Raw genomic sequence first — 25015 nt, forward strand, 5'->3', positions numbered from 1 at the left:
TAATAGTGACAAATAATCGAACTTGTCCACCTGCGGCTGTATTTTGTTTATTTTAAGGCCTGATAAGGAACAAACAATTTGGTATATCCTCCAATTAAAAGTTGCTGGAGGCCGTACTTTCTTTTTAACATTATTGTAGAAAGTACGTTTAAAAAAAGTAAGTAAAATAATCTGAAGCATCTCTGTTGTCACTGCTCCTCTAACAGTCCTACAGGGTGCACCTCACCGCTCATGTTACAAATTCCAATTAGGTGGAAAGAGCTCTGCTTCTCATATGCCCACACACACAAACCTGAGTGGTAACTTGACTCCTCGTGTGGTCTCCCGTTTCTTCCTCGCCCTCCTCTTCAACCGTCTCCGTCTACCACAACAAACAATATTGACTCAGAAGAAAAAGAAAGAGATCATCTTTCTGTCTGGTCTTTGTAAGCGTCGACCGGCTGAAAGCTTTCAACACGTATCTGATCTAGACACCAGTGTCCGATTCATCCCAACATATTTTAACGCTGTTATGCTGACAGGTTAATATCCTATTTGATTGTTCTGCCACAACAAGAGGTGAGAACAGGATTTATTTCACAGTGCTGCTTCAGGCCCGTCTCTCCAAAACAAACCTGAAAACGCTGGGGGAAAAAAGTGAAACCATTTAAGACTGTAACGCGTACATCAAGTTATAACATTTTGTCTGAAAGCACCTTTAGTACAGGGTTATGCAAGGATGGCAATTAAGAGTTAAAAAAAAAAAAAGTATTAGCACGCAAGGGTTGAATTTTACATACTGGCAAAGTTTACAGTGTGAAAAGTTGGTGAAGGTCAAGATTTATCTTGTGGATCTTAATCCATCTATTCAGGACATAAAGTTTCTCTCCCTCTGCAGCTGTCCAAAACCCCAGCGTCTTATCTCCCGCCAACACAGTGAAGCGTTCCAGTTCATACTTCTGAAGCTATTCTTTCCTCTGACGTGAACACCATGCAGGTCTCTGGTGTAACGAACACCACTGTAAGACCAGAACAAAAGGCAGCCATTTGAAACATTTTTATTTCTTTTTTTTTCTTCAAGAACAAAATATAAACCCACCTCCTTTATATAATAAGCCACTGAAACTCTTCAAATATTTACAAAAGATAGAAAATAAAACATTAATAAATAAAACCTGCTGTTGCTGCTCATGAAAGACACGTGCGGCCTCCCTGTAACACTTAGAACTGTGGTGGCTGACGTTCGCCCACATCTGTTTCTGTTTTAATCAAAGAAATCATGAAAGAGGACATTTGCCCTAATAATTATCACTATGCTCGTCTGGTGCGACTAAAAATCTATGCTTATAGGGGAAAATATATTATACGCCAGAATGCCAGCTGATGATCCAGTGAGACTGAATAATAAACAGAATGCCACAAACAACAGAATCAAGTGATAAATTAGTGGGATACTGGCACAATTTGTGGCTAGTCGTTATTGCTAACTGAGTTGTAGCTTGGTGGATTTGACTGAAAATTAAGCCATCTCAATCTGTACAGTGGTAAATAAAAACGGAGCAGCTTTGCAAGTTAGAAAGCGTTCAGATGCATAAAAAGTAAACTGAAATCCTCTTATATTCTGCAAACAGGAAAAAAAGAAGGGCTCGAGTTTGGTGCACACTGACCCCTACTGGTTACTCAGTGCGAGGACAAGCAGCACAGAGCTTATGAGACCCAAAGAGAATCTTTTATAAGAAATACAATTAGTATTTAAACAAGAATTATACATTAAAAACTCCTTAAAGGAGACTCTGATACAGCAATCTTAGAAGTTTAGAGTTTAGACTCGGTCTAAATTATGTTTGTAACCTCAGGATGATAAAACATTAGGAACTTTTCTATGTTTCTTTCCTTCTACATCCCTACAACTCGAGTACAAACCAACTCATAATCTCACGAGAAGAGTGCAAAAAGCAAACAATGTCATTGTATGGCTTACTGTCGCGAAAAAATATTCAGCCTTGTGTCAGTTTGTTTTTTTTCACAGTTTTCAACAGTCCAGTTTGTAAGCCACAGTGCTTCATCTCCATAGCAGTTGAAGCAGCTGGAAAACAACACGGTGCTTCCAGAGCAGGCACTTCAGTATTAGCTGTTCTTCGAACTAACTGACGAGGGTTCAGTCTTTTAAGCTGAATGGGTAGAACACGCTGTGCGCTCTACCCACTGCCGGGCCTTGGTAGACGGGCACAAACTGCAGCAAAAGCCTGGTAACCCTGTCAGTTATGGGTCTGCATCTGCAGACATGCAACTCCTTGCTCACGTAAATTAACAAGTCATCCGGAGAGCAGTGATCTGTTGATCTGATCCATCCACCATGTTTGTTAAGCATCCAAAACCTCCTTTCATGTTAGTAAAGAAGTTCAACTGTTGCCTGAAACAGAAAAGAATAATGATGCAACAATGAGTTCAGTTTGCATCATCCACCACAAAACAAACTGACATTTTAGCAGACGCTTCTCAACTTTTTAACCCCCCCCCCCCTCGGTCTTTTACTGCTCAAAGATCAGGAGCGCACACTCACCCTCATCATCAGAGTCAAACCCAAACAGGTTTGAGCATTTCTGAAGCTGGACGTGCCTCTGCAGCTCCTCAGTACTGCTGAAAGTAGCGAAGCACTTGGCACATCGTCGGCTCTGCAGAGCTGCTGTCCCGCAGGCCTGCTCAGGAGGAGGAGCGCCCCCGTGACACGGCAAGGAGGTCGCCATCTCCTTCCTTCGCTTTGGCATGGTGATGAACTTCTCGTCGAGGTATGCTGTGGGCGGTGGACGCGTGTACGGCCTCTTCCTGTAATCGACTTGAGATTCTTTAGACGCAGCAGATTTCACATCTTCACTTGGGTCTTGCCCGTTGACTTGAGAGTAACCACCGGTCGTGTGCGGTGGCGTCTCTGCTGGAGTTTTTGCCTCCGTGTCTGCACAACTCTTTTCTGATGCCTGTTGGACTTTTGTGGACTTTACAGACTTCTTCAGTGACGACTGATGATCTTTGCATTTCTTCTTAACAGTCTTTTTTGTGTCAGCTTTGTCAACATCCTTGCGCTTCTTACTCGTTTTACTCGCATCCAACTTATTTGTGACTTCTGATTTCTGAGATTTCTCCTTTTTGCGTGCCTCCTGCTGGTTTTCTTCAGGGGTAGTGGAAGGACAATTCAAAATGTCGGCTGGCTTGGATGTAGCAGAACTGTGGACTTTAGTGTCTGAAGCCTCCTCGTTTCCTCTCCCCTCCTCAGCTGTGCTCTTTGCTTTGGCCTCATCCCGTCGTTGGACATCAAATTTAGACTTTACCATCTTTTCCGATGTCGAGGTCTTGCCTTTGCCTTGATTTTTACATGGACGTTTTTCCTTGGCAAACCTTTTATCTGCCTTTTTATCCAGCTCCTTGTTTGCCTTCTTTCCCTTGCGCGAGCTTGAAGATACAATATGCCGATCCTTCCCTTCTTTTGCGAGGAGGGATTTCTTTGATTTTTTTACCTTCTGCATATTCTCAGTGGTGGGTGGTATGTTTGACTCTTCAGCTGGGATAGAGGGCGCAGAGTTACCTGAATCGTTTTGTGCTGAATTTGTGTCATCAAGTGTGGCTTTTCCCTTATCATCAGAACTTTCCGTCGCTGAAACTTCTCCCTGAACCTGCGGGGCCGCAGACGTGGGAGGTTTTTTCTCGGCTGATGGGACGCCTGCTTCCTGCTTGCATTTTTTCTGGACAGCCTTTTTGTTGGTTTTACTTTTTGAAATCTTGAAATGTTGGTTTGATTTGCTGCAGTCTGAAGGTGTGTGATGATTTTTAATCTTATGCCGTTTCTTTATTCTAACAACATCACGCTTCTGTGTTTTGACTTCTGAGGTGGCTGGTTTTTTTAAACTGTCAGGTGGATGCACTCGATTCCTCGTAATCTGCTTGCCCTCCGATATCTTGGTCTCTGCATCAACCAATGACTTGTTTGGAGCTACGATTTCATCCTGGACCTGCGGATTCTTCTCTTTTTCTACTTTTAACTTGTTGTTTGCTGCTGAAAGCTTTTGGCCAGCAGTAGTGTTCTCATCCTGCGCACTTTTGTTCAATTTAGGGGGGCCTTTTGTGTTTCCTTTGGCCTGCCTTTTCTCCAGCTTGTGTTTCACTTTTCTACTGTGCTTTAACAACGATGAGGAAATGACTTTATGAATTCTGGGAGCAGTCGCAGTCGGATTTTTTACTGGGACTTTCCTTAATGTTTGCCTTAATCTGAGATTAGGAAAAGCACGCCGTGAAGAAGTGTCCTTATATGAGACATTCTCCAATACATTTGAATCCTTACTTGCACGTCTATCTTTTAGTGCCTTTTTCACAATAGACGTGCTGGCCGAGAGAGGAGCCGCAATATTTTTTCTCAACTGCGAGTCATGTGTTGCCTGTTCTCTTAACTGACACGCAGCCTTTACATTCACAGTCCTACTCCCGGCGGTGAGCTCAGTTGTATCTTCTGAAGTCTGCTGATTCTTTCCAACCGGTGTTTGACATGGTTTGTCATCCGTTTGCACATTTGTGTTCTTGTCAAGTTTAACAGACTTGGAAGCATAGTGGTCCCTTTCGTGAAGGTTAAGTGCCCAAAGACAAATGAATAGCTGGGAGCAACCAGGGAGGCAGCACATGGCCTGCAGAGGACTGTGCCTCCTGGAGTGGCGTCTCATTTCCATTCCCGTTTTGAACCTGGCCGTGCAACCCTGATGGAGGCAAGGATGCCGCGGAGCGAGTCTGTGTCTTTCAACATGGTGCTGGAAGTGTTCAAAACTCCACATAACCCTCATGCAAATACTGCATTTATTGCTTCCGACACGGAATGCCAGCTCTAAAGGTTTAAGCTCACCGTAGTGATCATCGAGAGCATGGTACAGGAGAGCAACTCGGTTCTTTGACAGGTCTGTAGACCAATCGCACCCATCCACAGGACAGCAAACTTTCTCATGTGGCTCCACATCTTTCTCCTCAGCAACATTCCCGTTGTGTTTCGTGGCCGTTTTAAGGGTCTGCTCAGATTCTGTCTTTTTCTTTTTGTCTTCTTTGAAACGGGAAAACTCTTTGTCAGCCTTAACTGGTGTGGCAGAAGAATTGATCTCAATATCTTGCTTTTCTGGCAAATTTGAACTCATAGCTCGATGTTTTTTTCTTTTTTGAGAAATCTCTTGCTGTTCAATTTCTCGCTTAGTGTCGAAGACCTTTTTCAATTCGGTTGATTCTTTCTTTTTGCCGATATGCCCATTTACTCTGTGGACAGCAGTTTTCTCATTTGGGTCCTTTGCTGGGTTTTGTCTTTCATGTAAAGATGTACCGCTGACTCGTCTGTCTTTAGATCTTAATGTTCTGGATTCCGATGGGCTTAAATCTGGTAAACTTGTTGTTTTAGAACAGACCACTGATCTCCTCAGTCTTCCCTTAATTCGGCAACCAGAAATCATACTTGTGGCATTTGCTTTGGCAGAGTTCTTAGGTGTGGAGGTATCTTTGGTGTCAGAGGCCTCTTGCTCTAGGGGGTTGTTACCAGTTTGAGCCTCTTTGATCCTCTTCAGCTTTTCTATATGATCAGAGAGGTGCATCATGGCCAAAAGGTCATCTTTGAACATCATCCGACAAAACATACACTCATCTTTACGAAAATGGAACATTGCATGTGCTACAACGCGACTTCCCTTAAAGACCTTGTTACAGAAGGTACAACAGTACTCCAGCTTGGATTCCTCTGACTCTGGTGTCATTTCCAGGACCTCACTGTTTTCAGGTGAATCGGAATTGTCATCAGGGGCTCCTGCTTTCCCTTTCTTCCCCTGAACGTTGAGTGAAGAGGCCTCCTCTTCTGACGTAGAGCTGCTAGAGGTAGTCCGTATTTTGTGAGGACCTTTGGGCTTCTTTGAACCTCTGAAATCTTTGGATGCACTACTGTCCGAAGTTTGGCGTTTGTCATTCTCTTGATCTTGAGCAAGCCGCTCGGGTGCAAGTTCAGTGACCATTTCTGTTACCAGTGTCAGAGAAGATATGTCATTTAAACAGGCCTGTTCTGTAGGGTTATAAGAAGCCTCTGCTTCAGATGGCTTACTTTGAGTGAGGTTTCGTGCAGGGCTTGTACCATTATCACAAGGCACATGTCCTTTTGAGTTTTTAGGTGAAACTTCGGTGACATCCATTGCAGAAATACGGTTACGGACTGTGTTACAGTTTTTGCCACTTTCACCCTGAGACGGCAGTGATTTGAGTTGTTCCCCACCTCTGAGTGCAACATCTTGAGAGTGAGAGGGAATGGAATCTGCAGCTCCACTGTAGGAAACATTGGCATTTATAGAGACTGGATGGGTTTCCCCAGTACCTTTCTTCTTCGTCTTGACTGCTGCTGAGGTTTGTGAAACTTGGGCTTTAGAGAAATCCTCCACTCTTGAATTCTTAGAGACTTTATCTAAAACTGGAGATTGTGAGGCAATGGTCACTTTCATCTCAACGGCAGACTCCTCACAAGGCTCCCCAGCCAAAGCAACAGTTTGAGGTTGAGGAACCTCTTGCAAATTGGAGACTTCTGACGCTTCTGCTGCGGCTAAAATCTGTGACGCTGTGGCATCTCCCAGCTCAGCGGAACAGTTTCCAGAATCATCTCTTGCACAAGTAATGCTTTGTGTGACTTTTCCTGAGCTTTTAGCTTGAGGGATCCTACTTGATTTTGTCACTTTGTCTGCTCCAGTCCTCTGTGAAGTGATTTTCATCTCCACAGCAGACTTTTCAGAGGGATCTCCGGTTGAGGATGTTTTTCTTGACTGTATTTTTACATTCTGAGCTTTAAGGACTTTTTCTGAAATTCGGGAAACCTTGTCCCTGGCTGCTGCTGTCAGAGAGACAGTTCCACCTTTCCCCTCAGAGACTGTCTTTTCACAAAGCTCTCTTTGTGGATCCTTAGGAGGGCTTCCCTGTACAGAAGAGCGTGTGATTGTTGATACAGAACCTTGAACATTCAGCCCATTACCTTTTCCTTTTTGTCGGCGAGCATAACAGTGCAGCTGTTGTATAAACATAGCTGCGTCCCGCGCTCTGAGAATCACCTCTTTGCGATGTACAGTCTTGCCAGGTTGTGAAGTGTCTGGAAGTTTCACTGTAGGTTTGTAAAGAAGCACTTGAGGGAAACCTCTGGGTCTGTTGCAGACATCTTCTGCAAAAGTACCCATCAGTTCATTGTCTGGTAGTGAAAGCTCCAGTATGACTTGTGGAGGGCTGGCTGGTACAGGAAAGTCCTCCGAAAACCCATTCTGGTGCTTGTCGTTTTCCCTTGATTTCAAATGAGAGTTTATTAAAGGTTTGAGTTTGGTATTGTTTTTGATTGGACCAGTTTCGGATCTCTTCATGACACATGATCGAAGGTGCTTCGCTTGCTTCAATCCATTCTTTTTTATCTTCACTGGAACATTCTCTTCAAGAGTTCCTGAGTCTTCCAAGAGCCACTTAGGTTTTCTGATCCTTCGTTTTGGTGGATTTTTCTCTGAGAGTCTTGTGGTGCGTCTATGTTCCTCATACCGGAGGGCTACATTGCTGTGTATTCTGTCCAGTTGCCAAAACGAGCGCCTCAAAGGTCCAGAAGAAGTGTCTTTCAAAGCTTGGTTGCCTCTCTTCCTTACAGCATGATCACTTAGCCGCGTTTTGCCTGTGCCCATCTTTAGTCTTTTGGATGCCGAGTCAATATCCTCCTTTTGATGGCGCTTCTTAGCTGCAGCGTTAAGTTCATATTTCTTTCCTCTGCGACATGCTGATCGGCTTGATCGGAGTGCAGGCTCTTTGGACCAGTACTTGGAGATCCATTTGTCCTCCATGATTTCCTCAAGAGCTGCACTAACCACCTTTTCACTCATCAGCTTCAAACAGTTGGTCCGCAAAGCAATGAGGTTCCAAAACTCTGGATCAAAATAGAGATCCTTCTTCAAGACCTGAGAGAAGAAAAGCACATTAAAGGAATTAAATTTACTTATCATTACAGCTGCAAACGTTATACAGAGAGTACAGTAGGGTAATCTCACATTTTAGCAACCTAAATCTCAATACCTAATCTCATCTAAGTCAACCTCATCTCTGCAAGCTATTCAACTAGTCACCATTTTATAATTTGTTTTCTGAAATCAACACACAAAATTATGCAAACATTGCAGGTTTACGATTCCATTTCGCTGATGGTAAAACAGCCCTAGAGCATGATGTTGCCATCACCGTGCTAAACAGTTTAAGCTTAACCTTTAATACCCACGTTTATAGTCTCTCACACATTCTTTGTTAAACTGCAGACAAAATATTAGAAAAAACAGCTACAGACAAGTACGTGTTCCTACAGCTCCCCAGATGACAAATAAAACACACAAGCAAAAATTTAAGCTTTTTCTCCATTAATGTATGCATGAAAAGGGTGTTCTACCTGCAGGGTTTCAAAGCGAACATTATTTCCAATTGGACTGTCATCCACGTGATATTCCTGATCAGGGTGCATGTAAAGAAGGTACACCATCTTGTAGGATTCAACAGTCCGCTCCAAGAAGAAGACGAGAAGAGCGCATGCCCGGCAAACTTCCAGATCGTTGGGTAGCAGCCCAGCAATTGTTTTGTAGATTAGGGACTTAGTGATGACATCACAGGGAACACAAGACTGCAGTGCATTAGCACAGAGCTCCACACAGAACTGGATAGCTTCTTCACCCACCTAGTGAGATCCAAAGACATTAAATACTCAACGTTTTTACAAATCTGGCAAAATATTCTAAGCACAGTCTCAATGTACAAATTGCAATCTTACTTCTTGCAGTATGGCTCTGATGAATGGAAAGATTGATTTGACATTTGCGGTAGACAGCATCAGCTGATGGCACTCCTTTAAAAGAGCCTGCTTGGAGGTACTCAGCCGTCTATGAAGATTAGTCCACACAAGGACAAGATCGCTAACGAAGAAAAAAAGAAAAAGAAAAGAAAAATGCCAAAACTGTTCAAAATGCTCATTTAAAGGAGGAGTAAATGCTAAGTAAAATGACTCGGTTGCTAATTCAATAATTTTTAGACATCATAAACCATTCATTTGGCTTCAGTTGACGTTAAAACAAATGTCCCAAAACATTACCATCAAATTCAGTTAACTTACCACAAATAGTACACGTCTCCCCTGTGGAGCTGCTCTGACAGGAAGGCTGTGCTGAGGGCTAATAGCAACTCATCCTTTTCCTCACGCTCCAAGCTACAGATGATGTGTACTGCATCTTTACCATTAACGTCAGCCACCTAAAAAATAAAAAATAAATAAATAAATCAGTGAATGGAGGCAAAAAGTGTTATTGTCTGAATGAAAGCCGGCCTAGCCTTCAGCGGTGAGTTAATCCACCAACCTCTTTACGTAGCTGTTCATGTTGTGAAGTTCTGTAAAGCCATGAGAGGTAGACCTGGAGAAAGAACAAGTTTTGTCCTGCTATGGGATGCCGAACACAACATCTGGCCAGGGCCACGGCCTCACTGACACGTTCACAGGATAAAAGGTAGCGCACCCGAAGCTCAAAGAACGCCGGCAGCTCAGAGCTGACATATCCGTCCACTGAAAGAATGCAGACCAAGAGAGAGATATATGTCATTTCAGCTTATTTTGATAACACACCATTTTACAATAGACTCTGGAGGAAAAGGAATTCAATTCAACTTTCCAGCATCAATGTTAGCATAAATGTTATTAATGCAACTACATTACTAACCTTCGTTCTGAGGTAAATTGGACTCGCTGAGGATTGCCTGTAAAGCTGGGCTGGCCCATGGCCCGCCGCCCTGAACCAAACGCTCCACCTGAAGTAAGTGAACATTCTGATACTTTGCGAGGACCAAATGACATTCCTGGAAGAGCATGAGCAGAAATGTGTCTTGACATACTTGTGATTCAATTAAGATCTTAACCATCCCATGTAGACATGTTGAGCGATTAAAAATAGCGTTTATTGTTTTTAATATGATAATGACAATAAAAACTCCAATTAGTCACCTATCAGCAACAAAATACTAGAAAATGATCTGAACTCGATGCTCACCTGGAATGTGGCAGTGAATTCTTTCAATGGCTCCTGATAGAAGTCCTTCTGGTCAAAGAACAGCAGCAACTCAAAAACACTCCTGGGACAAGATCAGAGCGATAAAGCTAAAACTTTAAATTGCCTATTCACAGGACTTCAGATATTTGTGTGGATCCTCAGAAACTGACTGTGGCAAAGAGGCCGTGGAATGCAGTTAATTAAGCAAAAGTGGGGGAAGCCGCAGGAGTGACGCCGTGAGGGATGGACCAGGCTCAACAACTGGCAACATGCCAGGTCTTTTTCCTGGCTCACCAACACGGTTTCGTAATACAGCAGGCACAATTAGATTTCAGGTCCACAAAAGTTACCTCCAACAGCCCAGAATATACTGGAAAAGTTAGGTGTGAACAACAGAAAAGGAAAGCAATTGAAAAGGATTCATCTGTATTGGTTATTTTCTTTATAGGTTCTTTCTTTTACATAATTCAACAATGCCCGTGACAATGAAGTGTTTAAAACCCATGTATTGGTTAGCCTTCAACAGTAGAAGACATTACCCACCATCATCATCAACTCCAGTAATCTGTGCAGATGTGTACGACATTTATGAGATTTTATTACACTGGACTACTCTTTTGCCCCCACTAAGATCATTAATCTGACTGTAAAAGGCATCTAAAATCTATTGTTGCAAAGTTGAGGCATCTGTGAATGTTTATGAAGTCTCAACCAGTGAAGCGCTTCAGCTTTGCTCTCAAGCAGCCATGTCTGGCTTGGCTCACATTAAAAGTGAAGAGATCCAGGCTGGTGGCACAGTGTACTGCTAGCAACTACAGTTTCATAAGCAAGCGGTCTTTAAATGAGTTCTCGTGATTGCGTGATAATGCCCGACACAGCGTCTTTATGTGATCATTTCTGTTATAGAAAAAACACAAAACATTGCACTCAACTGGCAAATGATCTACACACTGCAGAACATGGAGTGTGTTTTAGCGAGCACAGGGAGAGCAAGGAAGGCCTACGGGAACAGGGGCATTTTGAGAAAAGGAGTTTTTCGCTCTTTAGTTAAAAATAAATTAAAATTTTTTTTTTTTTTTAAACTATCCATGGAGAAACAGAACAAAACCAGAGCAACAAAAGTTCCAAAGTGACAAGTGACTGTACACAGGCTACAAGTAGTTTATGCTCGCTTCATTAATGTCCAAACCACTTGTCTTGACAATCCAAAGGCGCTAGCTGTCATGTGACCTTTCCTGGCCTGCTAAATAGTTCTGTGTGCAGAAAGTTTTCTGACCACACAGGCAAATGATCTCATTAGCGGTCTAAATGTGCAAACAAAGCAGCTCACTCAAAAGCCTCTTTCACACAAGATACGCAACAATAATGGTTGCATCGGTCTGTTAAAGTGACAGCATTCTGTCGTTCACTCGCTGGCCATTTCTTTTTTTAAAGTTAATGTTCCTCCCACTTCCTTCAGACAGGACTGTCAAAGCGACAGAGAGAGCCGTGCATGCGACATTTGGGCTTCCAGTAAGATTGAAAAGAGCCCAAGTGCAGTTCAATATTATCATCTTTATTGAGTCACAGCGTTTTCACAACACGTCACATCGCCACAACAGTTCGTATTCGCATAACAAGTGTGGTTGTGTAAAACATAGGTGGTGGCGAGTGGACGAAAACTTTCCAACATGTTTAAACTTCCTAACTAGTCAGTGTATGTGAACTCCGTGGCGCATCTTGATGTTACTGTCAGTATAGTTAAGGAGATACTACTATACTGTGAAGACATGTAAGGATCCCTGTGGACAAGATTATGTCATGTCATATGTATTCTGACATCAAACCAAGAGTTTAGCGGCGCACAATCAGAAGTGGTGAGCCATAGACCCGTGCTATATCATCCACATATGGGCACTGTAACATTTTAAATATCTTGACCGTGTATTTGCAAGCAGAGGTTGAGGCAGAAAGCGCACAGAAATGTCAAAACACCCGTGCATGTGTTTCTTCTGTTGTTTCGAAGCAGCGAGGAAAATGCAAGACAACCCCTTAAGCGTTGCAAAACCCAAAAGCAATCCACTCTTTGTACTTACAACGCCAGGCTACTGATTGTGTGGTGCACATGATCACAGTTTGATGCGAAGAGGGTTGAGGCTCGCGCAAAACAGCAGAGAGCTGTCTCAAGGATCCTGAGCTGGGGCAGGGGCACCTGCCAGCGAGAGGTGTACTCCTCCACCAACTAAAGGCAAATCAAAGACAGGTCAAAAACAAAATTACAAGGACAATGCAAAATTTGGTTTAGGTCTGTGGCACTGTCGGTTTAAGAATAATTTCAAATACACTGGTGATGAGACAGGAGCAAGTCTGGTATTTATGGAATGTTACAAATACAGGCTAGTTAGAGATGCAGCCAACAGATAAAATAATAAGCAGACACTATCTACAGCGGTTGTTTGTGTCATGGTGTATTCAGATGCTATGTGACGACAGTCTTAAACATCAATGCTTCTCTTGTCGCTGTCTTCCATAGCTATTTACTTGGATTATTTGCATGTTAGATTTAATGTCATCTTTTTTCAAAGTAAATAAAATAGTTAATATTTTTCACCAGTATAATCGAGTTTACAGATGTCTGAAGGTTATTATTTGATGTAACTGCTGTCAACGTCCCATCCCCAAATGTTTATCTCGGGTAGCTAAACTGCTAATACATGCAGACAGCAGTTTGAAGAGCGTCAGCTAACACCAACGTCGTGAATTAGCCTCAAGAAAACAGCAGCACTCCCGTTTTATTTGAACCCAAATGGGATCCCAGAAACTTGGAGGAAGGCTGTCAAAGGGGCCAATGCTACGAACTTAAGAAATATCATCTAACCCAAATGTGCAATATTCACCATAGCTTGAAATACGAACAGAAATCAAATATGTATGTTTTACACCGTTCACGGTCCATATAGGAATCTTCTGCAAAGATGTGTCTGTATCGTTTAACTACAGGTAGAATTTCACTACAACAAGAAACATTAAATTATCATAAAACGACTAAAATCGTTAGTGTTTGGCAATTAAACGGTGCCAACAGTGACCTTAAATAGCCCTAAAGTATTTCCCTGCAATCGCATATACCCGTGGAAAGTAGCTTTCTTTCTTTTTGTTTTATAATCTCTTAAAATTGTGCCATTTAGTAAACTTCAGGTTAGAAGAACATTTGGTGAAACTGTAAGAAGTCACGGAATAAAGATTACCAAACGTATAGCAAACGTGCTACACGCTGTCCTCTCCACAGTTTGGTAAACACTGAGCATACCATACAGCAAACTTAAAGGTACATTCTGGTCTAGCTGGGAAGCTAACTCAAAAGACTAGCCGCCTTAGCATTCTAGTTGAACATTGATCCATTATTGTCAAGCAATGGCAAACTCTCTGACTCGAATGTTTCCACATCACTAGCTCTATGTGAGTCTGGTTTATCAGTCTCACAGCTTAAAATACGTAACACACACTGATATATACCTGTTTGTACAACGACTGGTTGGCTAGATGCTAACAAGCAGTTCAGCTAATGCTAGCCGTGTAAATGCCCGTTCTGGGGGAGGGGAGTCGGCTAACATATATGCTACTATCTTCGACAACAAACCAGGTACCAACTTCAGCTACGACTCCATACCTTGCAAAAGTCAGAGCAGAACGGTTCACTGTCGGCCGGGAATTCGTCACCTGGGTAGCGGCTTAAGAGACTGTGTAATTGTTTTTCTAGCCCCTCTAACTCGTTCGCACTGCTCTCCTCCGCCATACTGACTATCTAGCCTTGCTCGTAGCAGCTACCACACAACACATACATTCGCCATCATTGACAGCGCTGATTGGTTACAGCTAACGTTGAGGGGTGCGCTCCTTCACCACACCACTGTACACCGAGGAGAGTTAGTTGAGGCGGCGTCTTGGGTTGTATTGTCCTGTCAAGGCTTCCTAATAAAGACCCGCCAACACGGTGTTCTCCAAAATCCATTGCATGCACCACAAACCACATGGCAGACACAAACACGACTCGTTAATGACCGTTAATATTTGCGTTCACGTTCCATGGTAGAAATCTGGAAAAATGACTAATTGCTGGTGATGATTCTGATTAAAACAATGCAATATTTTAAATTAAATTCAGATAAATGTCATTACTGTAACATCTTGCACGTATTCTACATTATCTATTTATTTTCAGCATGATTTTCTAATTTATGTGTTCAAGATGTATTTAATCGTGTGTACAGTTGTGTTTAGGTACACTTTGTTGACGCGTACTGTGTAATCTGTCTGGATTTCTTGATATCAAAACTTAATTTTTTTTTAAGAAACTTGTTTGGTTTCTTAAAAATCTTATACTGAAAAATTAACTTACTCCTTGACTAGTACTCAACAAAGTATTCAAAGGGATAATTAAAAGTTTCAAAGGATATTTTAGAGAAAGCATACAGACAGACATGCATGTCATTTGCACCTTTATTGGTGTAAATATCAAGAGTTTACATGGCCTGGTGGTCATGTTCAGCTGAAAAGTAATGGTATGTTTTACATTGCTCTGTGAGGTAAACACTTGCAATACTTAATATCTGCTCAAACCTCGAATTATTATGCTTGTGGTAGAATTTGAAAATATTGGAAGGATGAACTATTTTTCTGTTCCAGTTTTTCAGATGTTTGCCTGAACAGAAATACATTTCACAGTAGATTGGCTTCTACAACAATGGCTATCGCTCACACATTACATCAAGTTCAGACCATAAAGTGTTTAACAAATAGGATTGGTTCAAAGGTTGTAAGTTATAGAACTACATCGCCACTGAGATCGATAAATGATGCCAGTGTAGAAGAGCTGAAAGTGCAGTACCACTGACACTCTGTAGACGCCATCTGAAAAATACCCTAATTTCATAATAAAAGTTTAAATTCCTTTCATGAAAAACTACAGTCAGAACACTTTTTCCACTGTTACTATGGTCTGATAAGTGTGTTGGTAAGTAACTCCAATATTAAGTATTTGGCCATAAAGATCAGTTCTACTCTCTTGTACGGTCACTTCTGACTGCATAAAAAAAGCAAAATGGCAACAGCCAAATGCCAAACTTGGAACCACAAACCACATCCATCTGTTACATACATTCTATAGCACAGAAAAAAAACTTTGAAATAGCATCCACATACAGCCTCATGGATTTAATATGGATACAGCATTTCATATGCTGTATCCAGCCACATATGCAAATGCAGAATTTCTATGGCAACTGGCAGGTGAGAATTTTTTATTTATTAAATTTATTTTTTTTTTTTAAAAACAGGATGTTTAGCAACTTCTTTCCCCATTTATTTTAATCTTTCTGTCGGGAGAAAAGCAACAAATTATACCCGGATGCAGAGATTTTTTTTGCTTCGTTTCGTTTCACCAACCTGCACAGATCAGATGATTTTGGCTTTCCACTCCGGAGGTACATCAATGGCCCTAACAACGGGGAATCCTATCATTTTAACACTACACATTTGACATCTTAAAACTCAATGTTTTGACCCCTCTGGTGTTCCACACAGAAAAAGCTTAATATTGGCACAGATTCCCAACTCTTCTGAACACCACTTTATGTAAGTTTGCTTATGTAGTAGATATTGAGTTTCAGCAAAAAGACCCATATTGAATAAAGCACAGTAAATGAGTAAATGTGTGCTTATAACAAATTGGACCCCGTTTTGTGTTTACAAACTATCAAGAAACTGAAGTCAGAATCAGAACTTGGGTGCTGATGTTTTGACCAAAAAGCTTTCTTCTTGGACAGCAACCTTTCAGCCCAAGTCAGTGCAAAACTCTGGACTGTAGAGAGCGATGCTGGCGTTCTAATCACAGACCTGTGTGTCGCTCGTTCATGGAGTTTATCCCAGCTGTGCAGATCAGTCTCCAATCAGTTGAAGGTGACAGTTTGGATCTACTTCCAGCAGTCTCTGCCAGATCTTCTCTGAATACTTTGTGCTTCACTATCATGGTGCAGTATTCCATTCACAATAACACGAAAAAGTTAAAGGCTTCTTTTAAACTTTATTTTGTCATACATTCCTAAAGGAAAATAGTTGCAATACAAAAATGTTTTCTCCTAACACACAGCTAAGATTAAATACAACCTCTTTACAGTTACATCACAGGCTTTGCGTTTAAAACAGAAGCTGGGAATATCATTGGACGATCAAAAAAGAGAGAAGCATACACTACGCAAACTGACAAAATAAGCCTATACACAGCAGCTCTTATGTTCTTACTATAATTTATATCAATGCAGCTTTTACAGTATTTGGTGTCTTATTTTTATTTTTTTTGAGTTGAATACACAAGGCCAACGTGATACAATCATGTCTTTTTTTTTCTTCTTTCTGTAAAGACAGTAGGAGCAACACAAAGGTCTTTACTCGAGCCTTAAAGCCTCCACACAAACAGCTATCCACAAATTACAAACTTACAAAAAGAAAAAAAAACTGATTTGAATTCTACAAATACATACAATAATTACCCGATTTAAATAGTAAAGCATGTAGTAGCATGGTGTGTTTTACTCATTAAACCATAAGACTCAAGTTCAAAACAATGAAAGAAAAGTGAATCAATATTTTCAACCAGAACAGAAGAGCAAACCTCAACCCAGAACCTCAAAAACAAGACGGTATTTTCTTTTTTTCCTTTTCTTTTGCCATCTTTAAGACACGTCCTACTGAACCTGTCACCGTTTTTTACTTCAGTGTTAGAAATGTTCTGTGTGTGTTGCTTTTTAGTCGACCAATCACAGCTCATCAGTGGACTCTGACATGGACCGCTCTAACCTTTGTCGACCTGTGACGAAGTTAAGCAGGTCGACGGCCGTCACCACGCCGAAAACCATCTGCCTCAGTGTGGGGGAGCCGTCTGTCAGGTCTGATGGAGGAACAGGAGAGAAGAATTCAAACCGGGCATATTTCCACACTGCGAGAACTCCGATCTGATCAAATTTTTCTATTTCTTTTGTCCACTTGGGGGCAGTATAACACTCAATTTTAAAAACATTTAAAATCCTTAATTAGGGGATACAACTGGGAAAACACCCCCAATAAAGAAACTCCTATTTTTTCTTTAGGTTTTAGCATGAAAAAGTGTGATAAAAACATCACCATAGTGATCTATAAACATTTCAGTAAAAAACAACCCCGACTTTGGTCAATGACGCACACAAAAGGCAGCAGTGTAATCTTTATCTCTTCCAGGCTCCAAAAGCAGAGGTCAGGGTTGTTTAAACTCCATTTCTATTCATATTCTCGCCCCGCAGCTGCACTTGGACACGTGAATGGAAGCCGTCAGTGGTAAGCTGATCCACTGAGCTCAACCAATGTTGTCATTACAGATGTGGGAGTGAAAGAAAGTCAAATTAAGCGGCGGTCAGTTGTGTGCCCGCGAGAAACCCCACACATCAGTCAGTGCAACACAAGCCAACAATATCAAGTCTTATTTAAACTCAGATTACCAAAATAAGGCTAATCCAAGTATTTAGAATGAGTTGAAGACAGAACGGGAACTCGAGGAAGATACAAACCACAGGATGAAATGTAACATTATGTTTGTGCAAATGTGTCCAAGTGTTGCAAACTTACACTGGATCTGCTCATGTACTACAAGGGCAAAGTGGTCCGTTTCCAGAATGCGGGATAACTTCCCCAAGTTATCAGTCAGACGGATCTAAGAATGAAGATGAGAGAAGGTGAGAATGAAAACAACATCGAAAATCAAAGCAACAACCACAAAGTGGTGTTATTCTCTATGTAAGCTGCACACGGGGCAGATATTTGCCATTTTAAACAGCAAATTAAGTATTGAACTGAGACACGGAACAAATCAGAGTCAGACCAGCCTCAGATCCATAAAGAACAAAAGTGCTTTACTGACACAAGGTGGCGCTAAAGAGTCAAATTACCAGAGATATGCCAGTGACAGTCTTAATGTAAAAAAGAAAGGGTGTGATTTAAAAACTACTTTTCTTAAAATCTATATTCAGGAACAACTCAAACAAAGACGTTCCTTCTGAACCGGCTCGTCTGTTCACACTGCGACTCGCTCACAATCAAAGTCAAGCTGATTTAAAGCCCTTTCACCTGGAGATCCTCCCCTGTAATGCGCCCTGTCATTGGCTGCTGCTCTCAGCCAACCAGAACACAAAATTTAGTCTCCAATCTTCTTATCAAAACACACAAATGTGTTAGTCACGAGGACTTCAGGTGCATGCATTTTCTCTTTTCCAAAGGATGAGGTGGGATTTTTTGTGTCTGACCTGTTTGAACTGCTTGTAGAGCACTTTGCTGACAGGGTCGGAAAGCCTGATCTTTCCCGCAAGAATTGATGAAAGCATGTTTCCTAAAGTCACCATGCCCAGGATTAACCTAGACACACACACACACACACACACACACACATAGGGGTTGAAGTTGAAGCCTTTGTCATGCCTGACAAGCAGCTGAGCATTAGAAAAGCATTATTTTCTGGAAAAAACAAAACACTAAAACATTAAATTCCATTCTTCAGAGAGGGTCCTCACCCTGTTTCATCCACTACAGGCGCCTGGTCGAATCCCTTCTCCTTGAGGATTTTGATGGTCTTTTGACAGGTGACAGTAGGAAGGACGGTGAGAGGCGCAGACAGGTTTAAGCCCTGCAGCTTCAAGTTCCACCACCTGTGAGGCACAGAGACGGCGTGTTACAAAAGCCTGCAGAGGAGAGCTGCACAAGAAGAGAACGCGAGCAGTCACATAATTCACATACCATGGCTTCTTCACCATCAGGTCCTCCTCGCTCAGGAAGCCCTTCTGGACCATCCACTTATCACTCAAGAACTTTGACCTTGAGAAGAGGGAGAAAAAAAGAAAAGCTTTGATAAATCCATCATGACGTGTGCTGATCAGAGCCTGTTCAGATAAAGCAGAGCCTGGTTTTCAGGCAAATGGAAATGAGAGGCTTCTCACATGTAGTTGCGGATGGAGTCTGGCAGGATGACCACGCAGCGCTGGCCCTCCTTCAGCTCTTTGGCGACGTCCACAGCTGCCGCCATGGCCGTACCGGAGCTGCCTCCTGTTGGGTCAAAGAGCAAAAACTGAGTCGCTTTCAACTAACACCAGCAGAAAGGTCCGGCTTTGCAACATCAGCTCGACATCTGATCCAGAGGATATGTAGGCTTACCGCACAGCAGGCCTTCGTCTCTGATCAGCATACGCGACATGTTGAAGGACTCCTCGTCGTTGGACTTGTACCAGGTATCAACGACCTGGAAAGATCAAATAAAAATGTTAAATATGTTAAAACACTTGCAAGCACATAAGAAGGGGATTGATTTTTCACTTTTTTTTTTTTAAAAGCTACTGGAACTCACTGATCTGTCGAGCACAGTTGGGATGAAGTCGTATCCGATTCCTTCCACCTCGTACTGGGTCTTGTCAGTCTTGTTCAGATGTTCGGGCTCAGCCAGGATGGAGCCTTCTGGGTCAACGCCAACAATCTGTAAACAGCCCGAATAGTTGGTAACCAACGACGTAGATCAGTGGATACGCACTCCAGTTCCTTTCAAGTGGACACAGCTGGAATAAGCTCGACAATAACTGTTGTGGAGCATGAGGAATGGGATCTTACTTTGATGTTCGGGCATCTTTCCTTCAGTTTGCGGGCAATGCCTGTGATTGTCCCGCCCGTGCCTGCACCAGCCACCAGCATGTCCACTTTGCCTGTTTGGAAAGCACAAACAGAGAGTCAAACGTAGGCCTTAAAAGTCTTGGAAATGCAAGAAATCACAAAACTGTCCCCCTGAATCTCCAAATTCAGAGATGTTCGTACCGCCGCACTGCTCCAGGATCTCCTCAGCTGTGGTGTCGTAGTGAGCCAGAGGGTTGCTCGGGTTGCGATACTGGTCCAGGATGTGCGAGTTGGGGATCTCGTTCTTGAGACGCCAGGCCACGCCCACGTGAGACTCTGGCGAATCAAAACGAGCACTGGTGGGTGTGCGGACGATCTCGGCTCCGAGGGCTCTCAGGACATCCACCTGCAGGGAAAAGTGCAACAATGAAGAATGGGCCATATTTCACAGAAGTACTGATACTTTGCAGTCAGATCACATGTAAAAGGTCCAGTGTGCAATCTTTAACGACATCTAGTGGTGAATTTGCAGACTGCAGCCAAGGGAATGTGTAAAAGAGGTTCTAAGCTAACAGCTCTATTATTTAAACTCAAAATCCATAAAATGCCATTAAATTTGAGATTCTACAGGTTCAGGGAATCCTAGTCTGCAAACAGTCGCGGTAGTTAGGACATGGTACACGAGTTGTGGCTTTCGTTTTACAGGGAACTCACCTTCTCCATGCTCATTTTCTCAGGCATAACTATGATGCAACGGTAGCCTTTCACAGCTGCAGCCAGAGCCAGTCCGATACCTGAAGACACGCGTCAGCAGATGTTTCAACACCTCCGTTCTAAACCGCTTATTATACCAACAACAGCTTTAAACGCATTTTGAACTCATTAAAACGTCAGAACAGATGGAATGAGCTACCAGTGTTTCCAGATGTGGGCTCTATAATCGTGTCTCCAGGCTTGAGAATTCCAGCTCTCTCGGCATCCTCCACCATCCGCAGGCTGATCCTGTCCTTGACGCTGCCTCCAGCGTTGAAGTACTCACACTTGGCCACTACACACACACACACACACACACACACACACAAACAAAGTTTTAAGTTGAAAAGCTACATTTAAAGCCTGCGTGACAGCTCAGGATTCAGAGAGAAACCGCCTTCTTTTGTTCTATACAAGTCAAAAAGTAATAAAGTCTGGAATGAACCACACAGAACCCACCTCACCCCAACCTCCCGCATGTTTACACCCTGTCATTTGCCAAGTGCAGCCAACCGTCACACCTTCTGCCTGTTTCGTGAATGTGTCTCAGCTACGGTGACGAACGACTTACATATTTCACACTTGAGTCCAAACGCTTTGGGGATCTTGTTGATGCGCACCATGGGAGTGTCACCGATCCTCTGCAGGATGTTTGGAAGGATGGGCTCAGGGACGGTCCTGAGAGCAGACAATGGGAGAAAGAAAGTCTCAGCACAGGGAATCACAGACACCATGTGGGAGAGTCAGATCAGACCATTTTCCCTTGTTACCGCAACGGTGAAACACTTTAGTCTCTTTCGCTGGAATGAAAAGTTAAGTCTAATCACTGGATTATCTGGACACCTTTTCACTGGTTTTACCAACACTGCTCTTTAATGCTTACATGTTCATGGGTCTTAAAAGTGGGAGCTGAAAATGCTACACTCACCTTGAAACTTTTGGATGTGGCGAGTTGGCTTTTGAGCCCCCCAGGCTCCATTTGCAGCGACTGGGGAGGTCAGGTCGGATCCATTTCCTCTCAGGACTAGTGTTCTTTGTGTCTATCTGAATGGTCCTGCTCGATTCCGCCGGATCCACTAAGGTCAGCTTTTCAACTTCAATTATTGGATACGAGCCCTCCAGAAGTTTGGGCTCTCCGTTGGTGTGGTTGTGCAGTTTGGCAGCGTGTGGGCACACGGGGCCTTTCATGGAGGCCTCTTTGGATGAAGGAACTGAAGGCATGGCTTACCCTAAAGAGAAAAACAGGAAGCACAGTTATGTAACCATGAACAATATTTCATCCTTAAGATAAACCCTTTCCAGATAAAAAAAAAAAAAAGAATGATAAGAATGTTGTTGTCTCAACAAAAGCAGTTCCTGACAAGTACATGAATGCCGTCTCATTGCCATTTGGGACTTTTGGTCCTGCTTTTCGCTTTGCAACTAGAGGTATTTTACACACATATTTACAGTTTAACAGCCTGAGACTCGCAACAGGACTGTGCCTGAACGAGGGATCAGTGCCAACAGGCTGTAACTGCAGACGAGAAAAAAGTTCATATCTGATTGCAGAACCTTTTTGTTGTTTTTTTTTTTGTTAAGTGAGTCCAACGTGTGCTACTGGAGGCTCATTTATTGTAGATAAATGATAAGATATGAACACAATTCAATAGATACATAGTAAACTCCCTAAAACCAGCTGCAATAAAAAGGGCTGTAAGACATTTCATTAGGACCTCAGGGAATTGTTTCAACTTGTAACTAAATAAACGAATAAAAAGGGGGAAAGACAAAAAAGAAAAGAAAAAGGAAAGCCTGAAGCTGACATTCAATCAACTCTTACCTACATTAATATAATGCCTATAAAAGCAAGGCTCAGGTTAAAACAAACACTGAACCACTCCTTCCTCCTATAAACGCTGAGTCATATCATCACTGGAAATAAACTAAATGTTTAAATAACCAGACGAAGACTTTCGGCCCAGATGCAGTTCTCCCTCCCCCAGCATGTTGTTCTCACACCTTTTTGCTCGTCATGATGAGCAGACAAATCTGACGCAAAGGACGAGGCGGTTGGATCACAGCTTTGTGTGGAAATAGAACTGAGAGTGCGTGGGGGGGAAGCCGGCTGATGTAGCTTTAGCCAAAATTGCATCATACACTCACAAGTAGGAAAAAAAAAAAAGTTTTCTTAAGATGTTAATAAGCTTTTACGCAGTCGAAGAAAAGACTTAAGATAGTGGAGCACTGGTGCGTTTATGATCTACGGCTAAAAGCAAACACTACCTTTGTGTTTTGACTATGAACCCTAATATGACTCAGTTGATAAAGGTTATAAGTCATGCAAAAGTCATAGTTATGCAACAAGATGGTGAAGATTATCCTAAACTTGAGCTCTGTGGAGCTTAGAGGGAGGCTTTACAACAGGTCGTGGATTGTTGGTCTGGTTAATGAGTATTGATGATGTAGTTTTATAACTTAATACAACGTTTAATTATTTCCCCTTAGTTTATGCAACTGTGCACACACAAACCGCTCACGGCCATGACAGTCACCATATGTCAGCACTGTGCAGGCTCACTTGGCAAAGGCTTGAATGTACCCGATGTACATCTATCTGTCCAGGTCCGTCACTCCAGCAGTTTCCTCCACAACCCTGCTGAAACGGCAGCACACCAACCTTGACTAATGCGCAGGATACACAGCGGAGCCAGCTGTCAGTGCCGAGGCCCCTCTCTGACTCCTGTGTGAGTTCAAACGATGTTCACACAGTTAACTGGCTACACCTTCCTAAGCAAACAGCTTTCTCTGCACAGGAGACAAAACCACCCAGAGGTCCACTGGTACTTTAAATGTTCAGTGATCCATCACTCCCGAATAAACACCTGCAAACTAACTGCAACGTTTTTCTTATTGAAAAGGTGCTGAAGCCATTTGATCGCCTTCTTTTCTCAAAAAGCAGAAAGGTGTTGACTCCTCCTTCGTGTCTTCCCTTTTGAACTCTGTGACCGCCGCTCCTCACTGTGCTAATTACGGTTCCACTGGCTACAACCACCGTAGTGATGTGGGAAGGAGCATGTGGTGAGAGGTGGCCTTACAGGGCTCAACGAGGCAAGATGATCCTCGAAGACAGCACACGAGGCTTTGGGCCAGGCACAGGGGCCTGAACTTGCAAGAGGATTTTACAAGGGAGAAAAAAACAAACCTCAAACCATCACTCCAGTCCCCAATTACTCTCTGAAATGAAGAAACGCAGTCACCACCTGATCAGTCTGGCAAATTTAAACCCAATCTAATGACAAATCCCTCATTGGACCTTTTTTGCTCTTTTAATCTGCTTAATTTCCAATCACCTCTGGTATGCTGCAAGTTTAACTGTTACTGCTCAGCAGCAAGTGGAGCATTTTAACAGTGGCCCAAGCGCAGGACAGATGAATACTTCGCCAGCAACAAGCACAGCTGTCTAACAACACAAGACGAGCGGGCTGTGTGGATATTCAGTCGGCCACAACAAAAGGTTGGCCAAATGTGAGCAGCAGGAATGCTGGTTGTAGAGACAAAATGCAACAAAGTATACCTGAACACCCGGATTAAAGGGTCAGGAGGCCAAATTATGATCATCTATTACCCTTACATCTAAATTATGCTGCTGAACAGCAAATAGCAGGTACCATTAAATGCCCTCAAACAGGAAATGACATGGCTGTTTTTTGTTTTTTTGACAGCCAGTCAATAGATTTTAAACTGAAAATGTTGGGTTTGATGGTTTAAAGCTCTCAAATGTGAGAATTTACAGCTTTCTTGCTCATTTTTTGGTTTAAGATTTTATCTAGGTTAGAACGGCTTACTGCAATGGCCTGGTTCTCTGATGTATCACACACTCATGGGGAAAGAAAAAAAAGATTGCTGTAAGGGGAAGACCTTGAAAGGCTAAAAAAAACATTTAACCATTTTACTTCCCCAGGTTGAACTGAACCCAAAAGACTGGTTTAAGAACTGATAAAAGATGAATGTCACCTTGGGATTTTGTAAAACTGTCGTCACTGACGGGCAGTTTCAAAGCGACAAATCAAACATTAAAAAATTATCCGTTATTTCCGTTCACATCACTGTCCACGTGCAGTCAGAGAACAGTAACACGAGCCGAACAAAAACAGAACAAAAAAAAAAAGAAACTACAAAGGATGGCAAGAAAAAAAAATCTACTTAACCAAATATCAACGAAACCGTAAGAATTCTGATAATTTATCTAAACGCAATTGAAATATGACGAAAAAAGGATAACGAATTTTATTTCCCATCCTGGAATACGTAGTGAAATTATTGCATCAGCTCAACGTCCGTTCGCGAAGCAGCTTAGACTGAGCCAATAAAATAAAACCACGTGTCGGCGCATCATTTTTCATACATTTTCTGTCTATTGTACCTCTCTCCATTCATTTCCACTCACCTGGAGACTCAAACGTGCCTTGAAACCTTTGCAAACTCTCCGGACAAGATGTGCAGGGCGAACACTTCTGCTGAATGAGCCGCTCGACTGGAAGCCACCAGTTTTCGCA

At 42.5% G+C, this 25015-nt stretch overlaps 2 protein-coding genes across 2 annotated transcripts; both read right to left on the bottom strand.

Annotated features, from left to right (window-relative positions):
• Positions 1 to 1991: 1991 nt before the first annotated feature.
• LOC140311957 (uncharacterized) lies at positions 1992 to 13945 on the bottom strand. The gene is made up of 10 exons (XM_072389618.1): positions 13717 to 13945; positions 12143 to 12288; positions 10068 to 10149; positions 9741 to 9876; positions 9384 to 9586; positions 9143 to 9279; positions 8804 to 8945; positions 8429 to 8710; positions 2543 to 7949; positions 1992 to 2392 (listed from the first exon to the last, which is right to left on the bottom strand). The coding sequence occupies exons 1-10, from the start codon at positions 13840 to 13842 to the stop codon at positions 2382 to 2384; spliced, it is 6672 nt and encodes a 2223-aa protein (XP_072245719.1). The 5' UTR covers positions 13843 to 13945; the 3' UTR covers positions 1992 to 2381.
• A 2163-nt stretch (positions 13946 to 16108) lies between these two features.
• cbsa (cystathionine beta-synthase a) lies at positions 16109 to 25015 on the bottom strand. Its single transcript, XM_072389922.1, has 15 exons — positions 24907 to 25015; positions 21406 to 21706; positions 21049 to 21155; positions 20638 to 20772; positions 20439 to 20518; positions 19926 to 20130; positions 19725 to 19816; positions 19468 to 19593; positions 19278 to 19362; positions 19064 to 19169; positions 18864 to 18941; positions 18641 to 18775; positions 18377 to 18485; positions 17703 to 17787; positions 16109 to 16992 (listed from the first exon to the last, which is right to left on the bottom strand). Exons 2-15 carry the CDS (start codon positions 21696 to 21698, stop codon positions 16862 to 16864), a joined length of 1767 nt encoding a protein of 588 aa, XP_072246023.1. The 5' UTR covers positions 21699 to 21706; positions 24907 to 25015; the 3' UTR covers positions 16109 to 16861.

The sequence above is a fragment of the Leuresthes tenuis genome, unplaced genomic scaffold (genome assembly GCF_036924035.1).
Source record: "Leuresthes tenuis unplaced genomic scaffold, fLeuTen1.0.hap1 SCAF_1, whole genome shotgun sequence".
Lineage (NCBI taxonomy): Eukaryota > Metazoa > Chordata > Actinopteri > Atheriniformes > Atherinopsidae > Leuresthes > Leuresthes tenuis.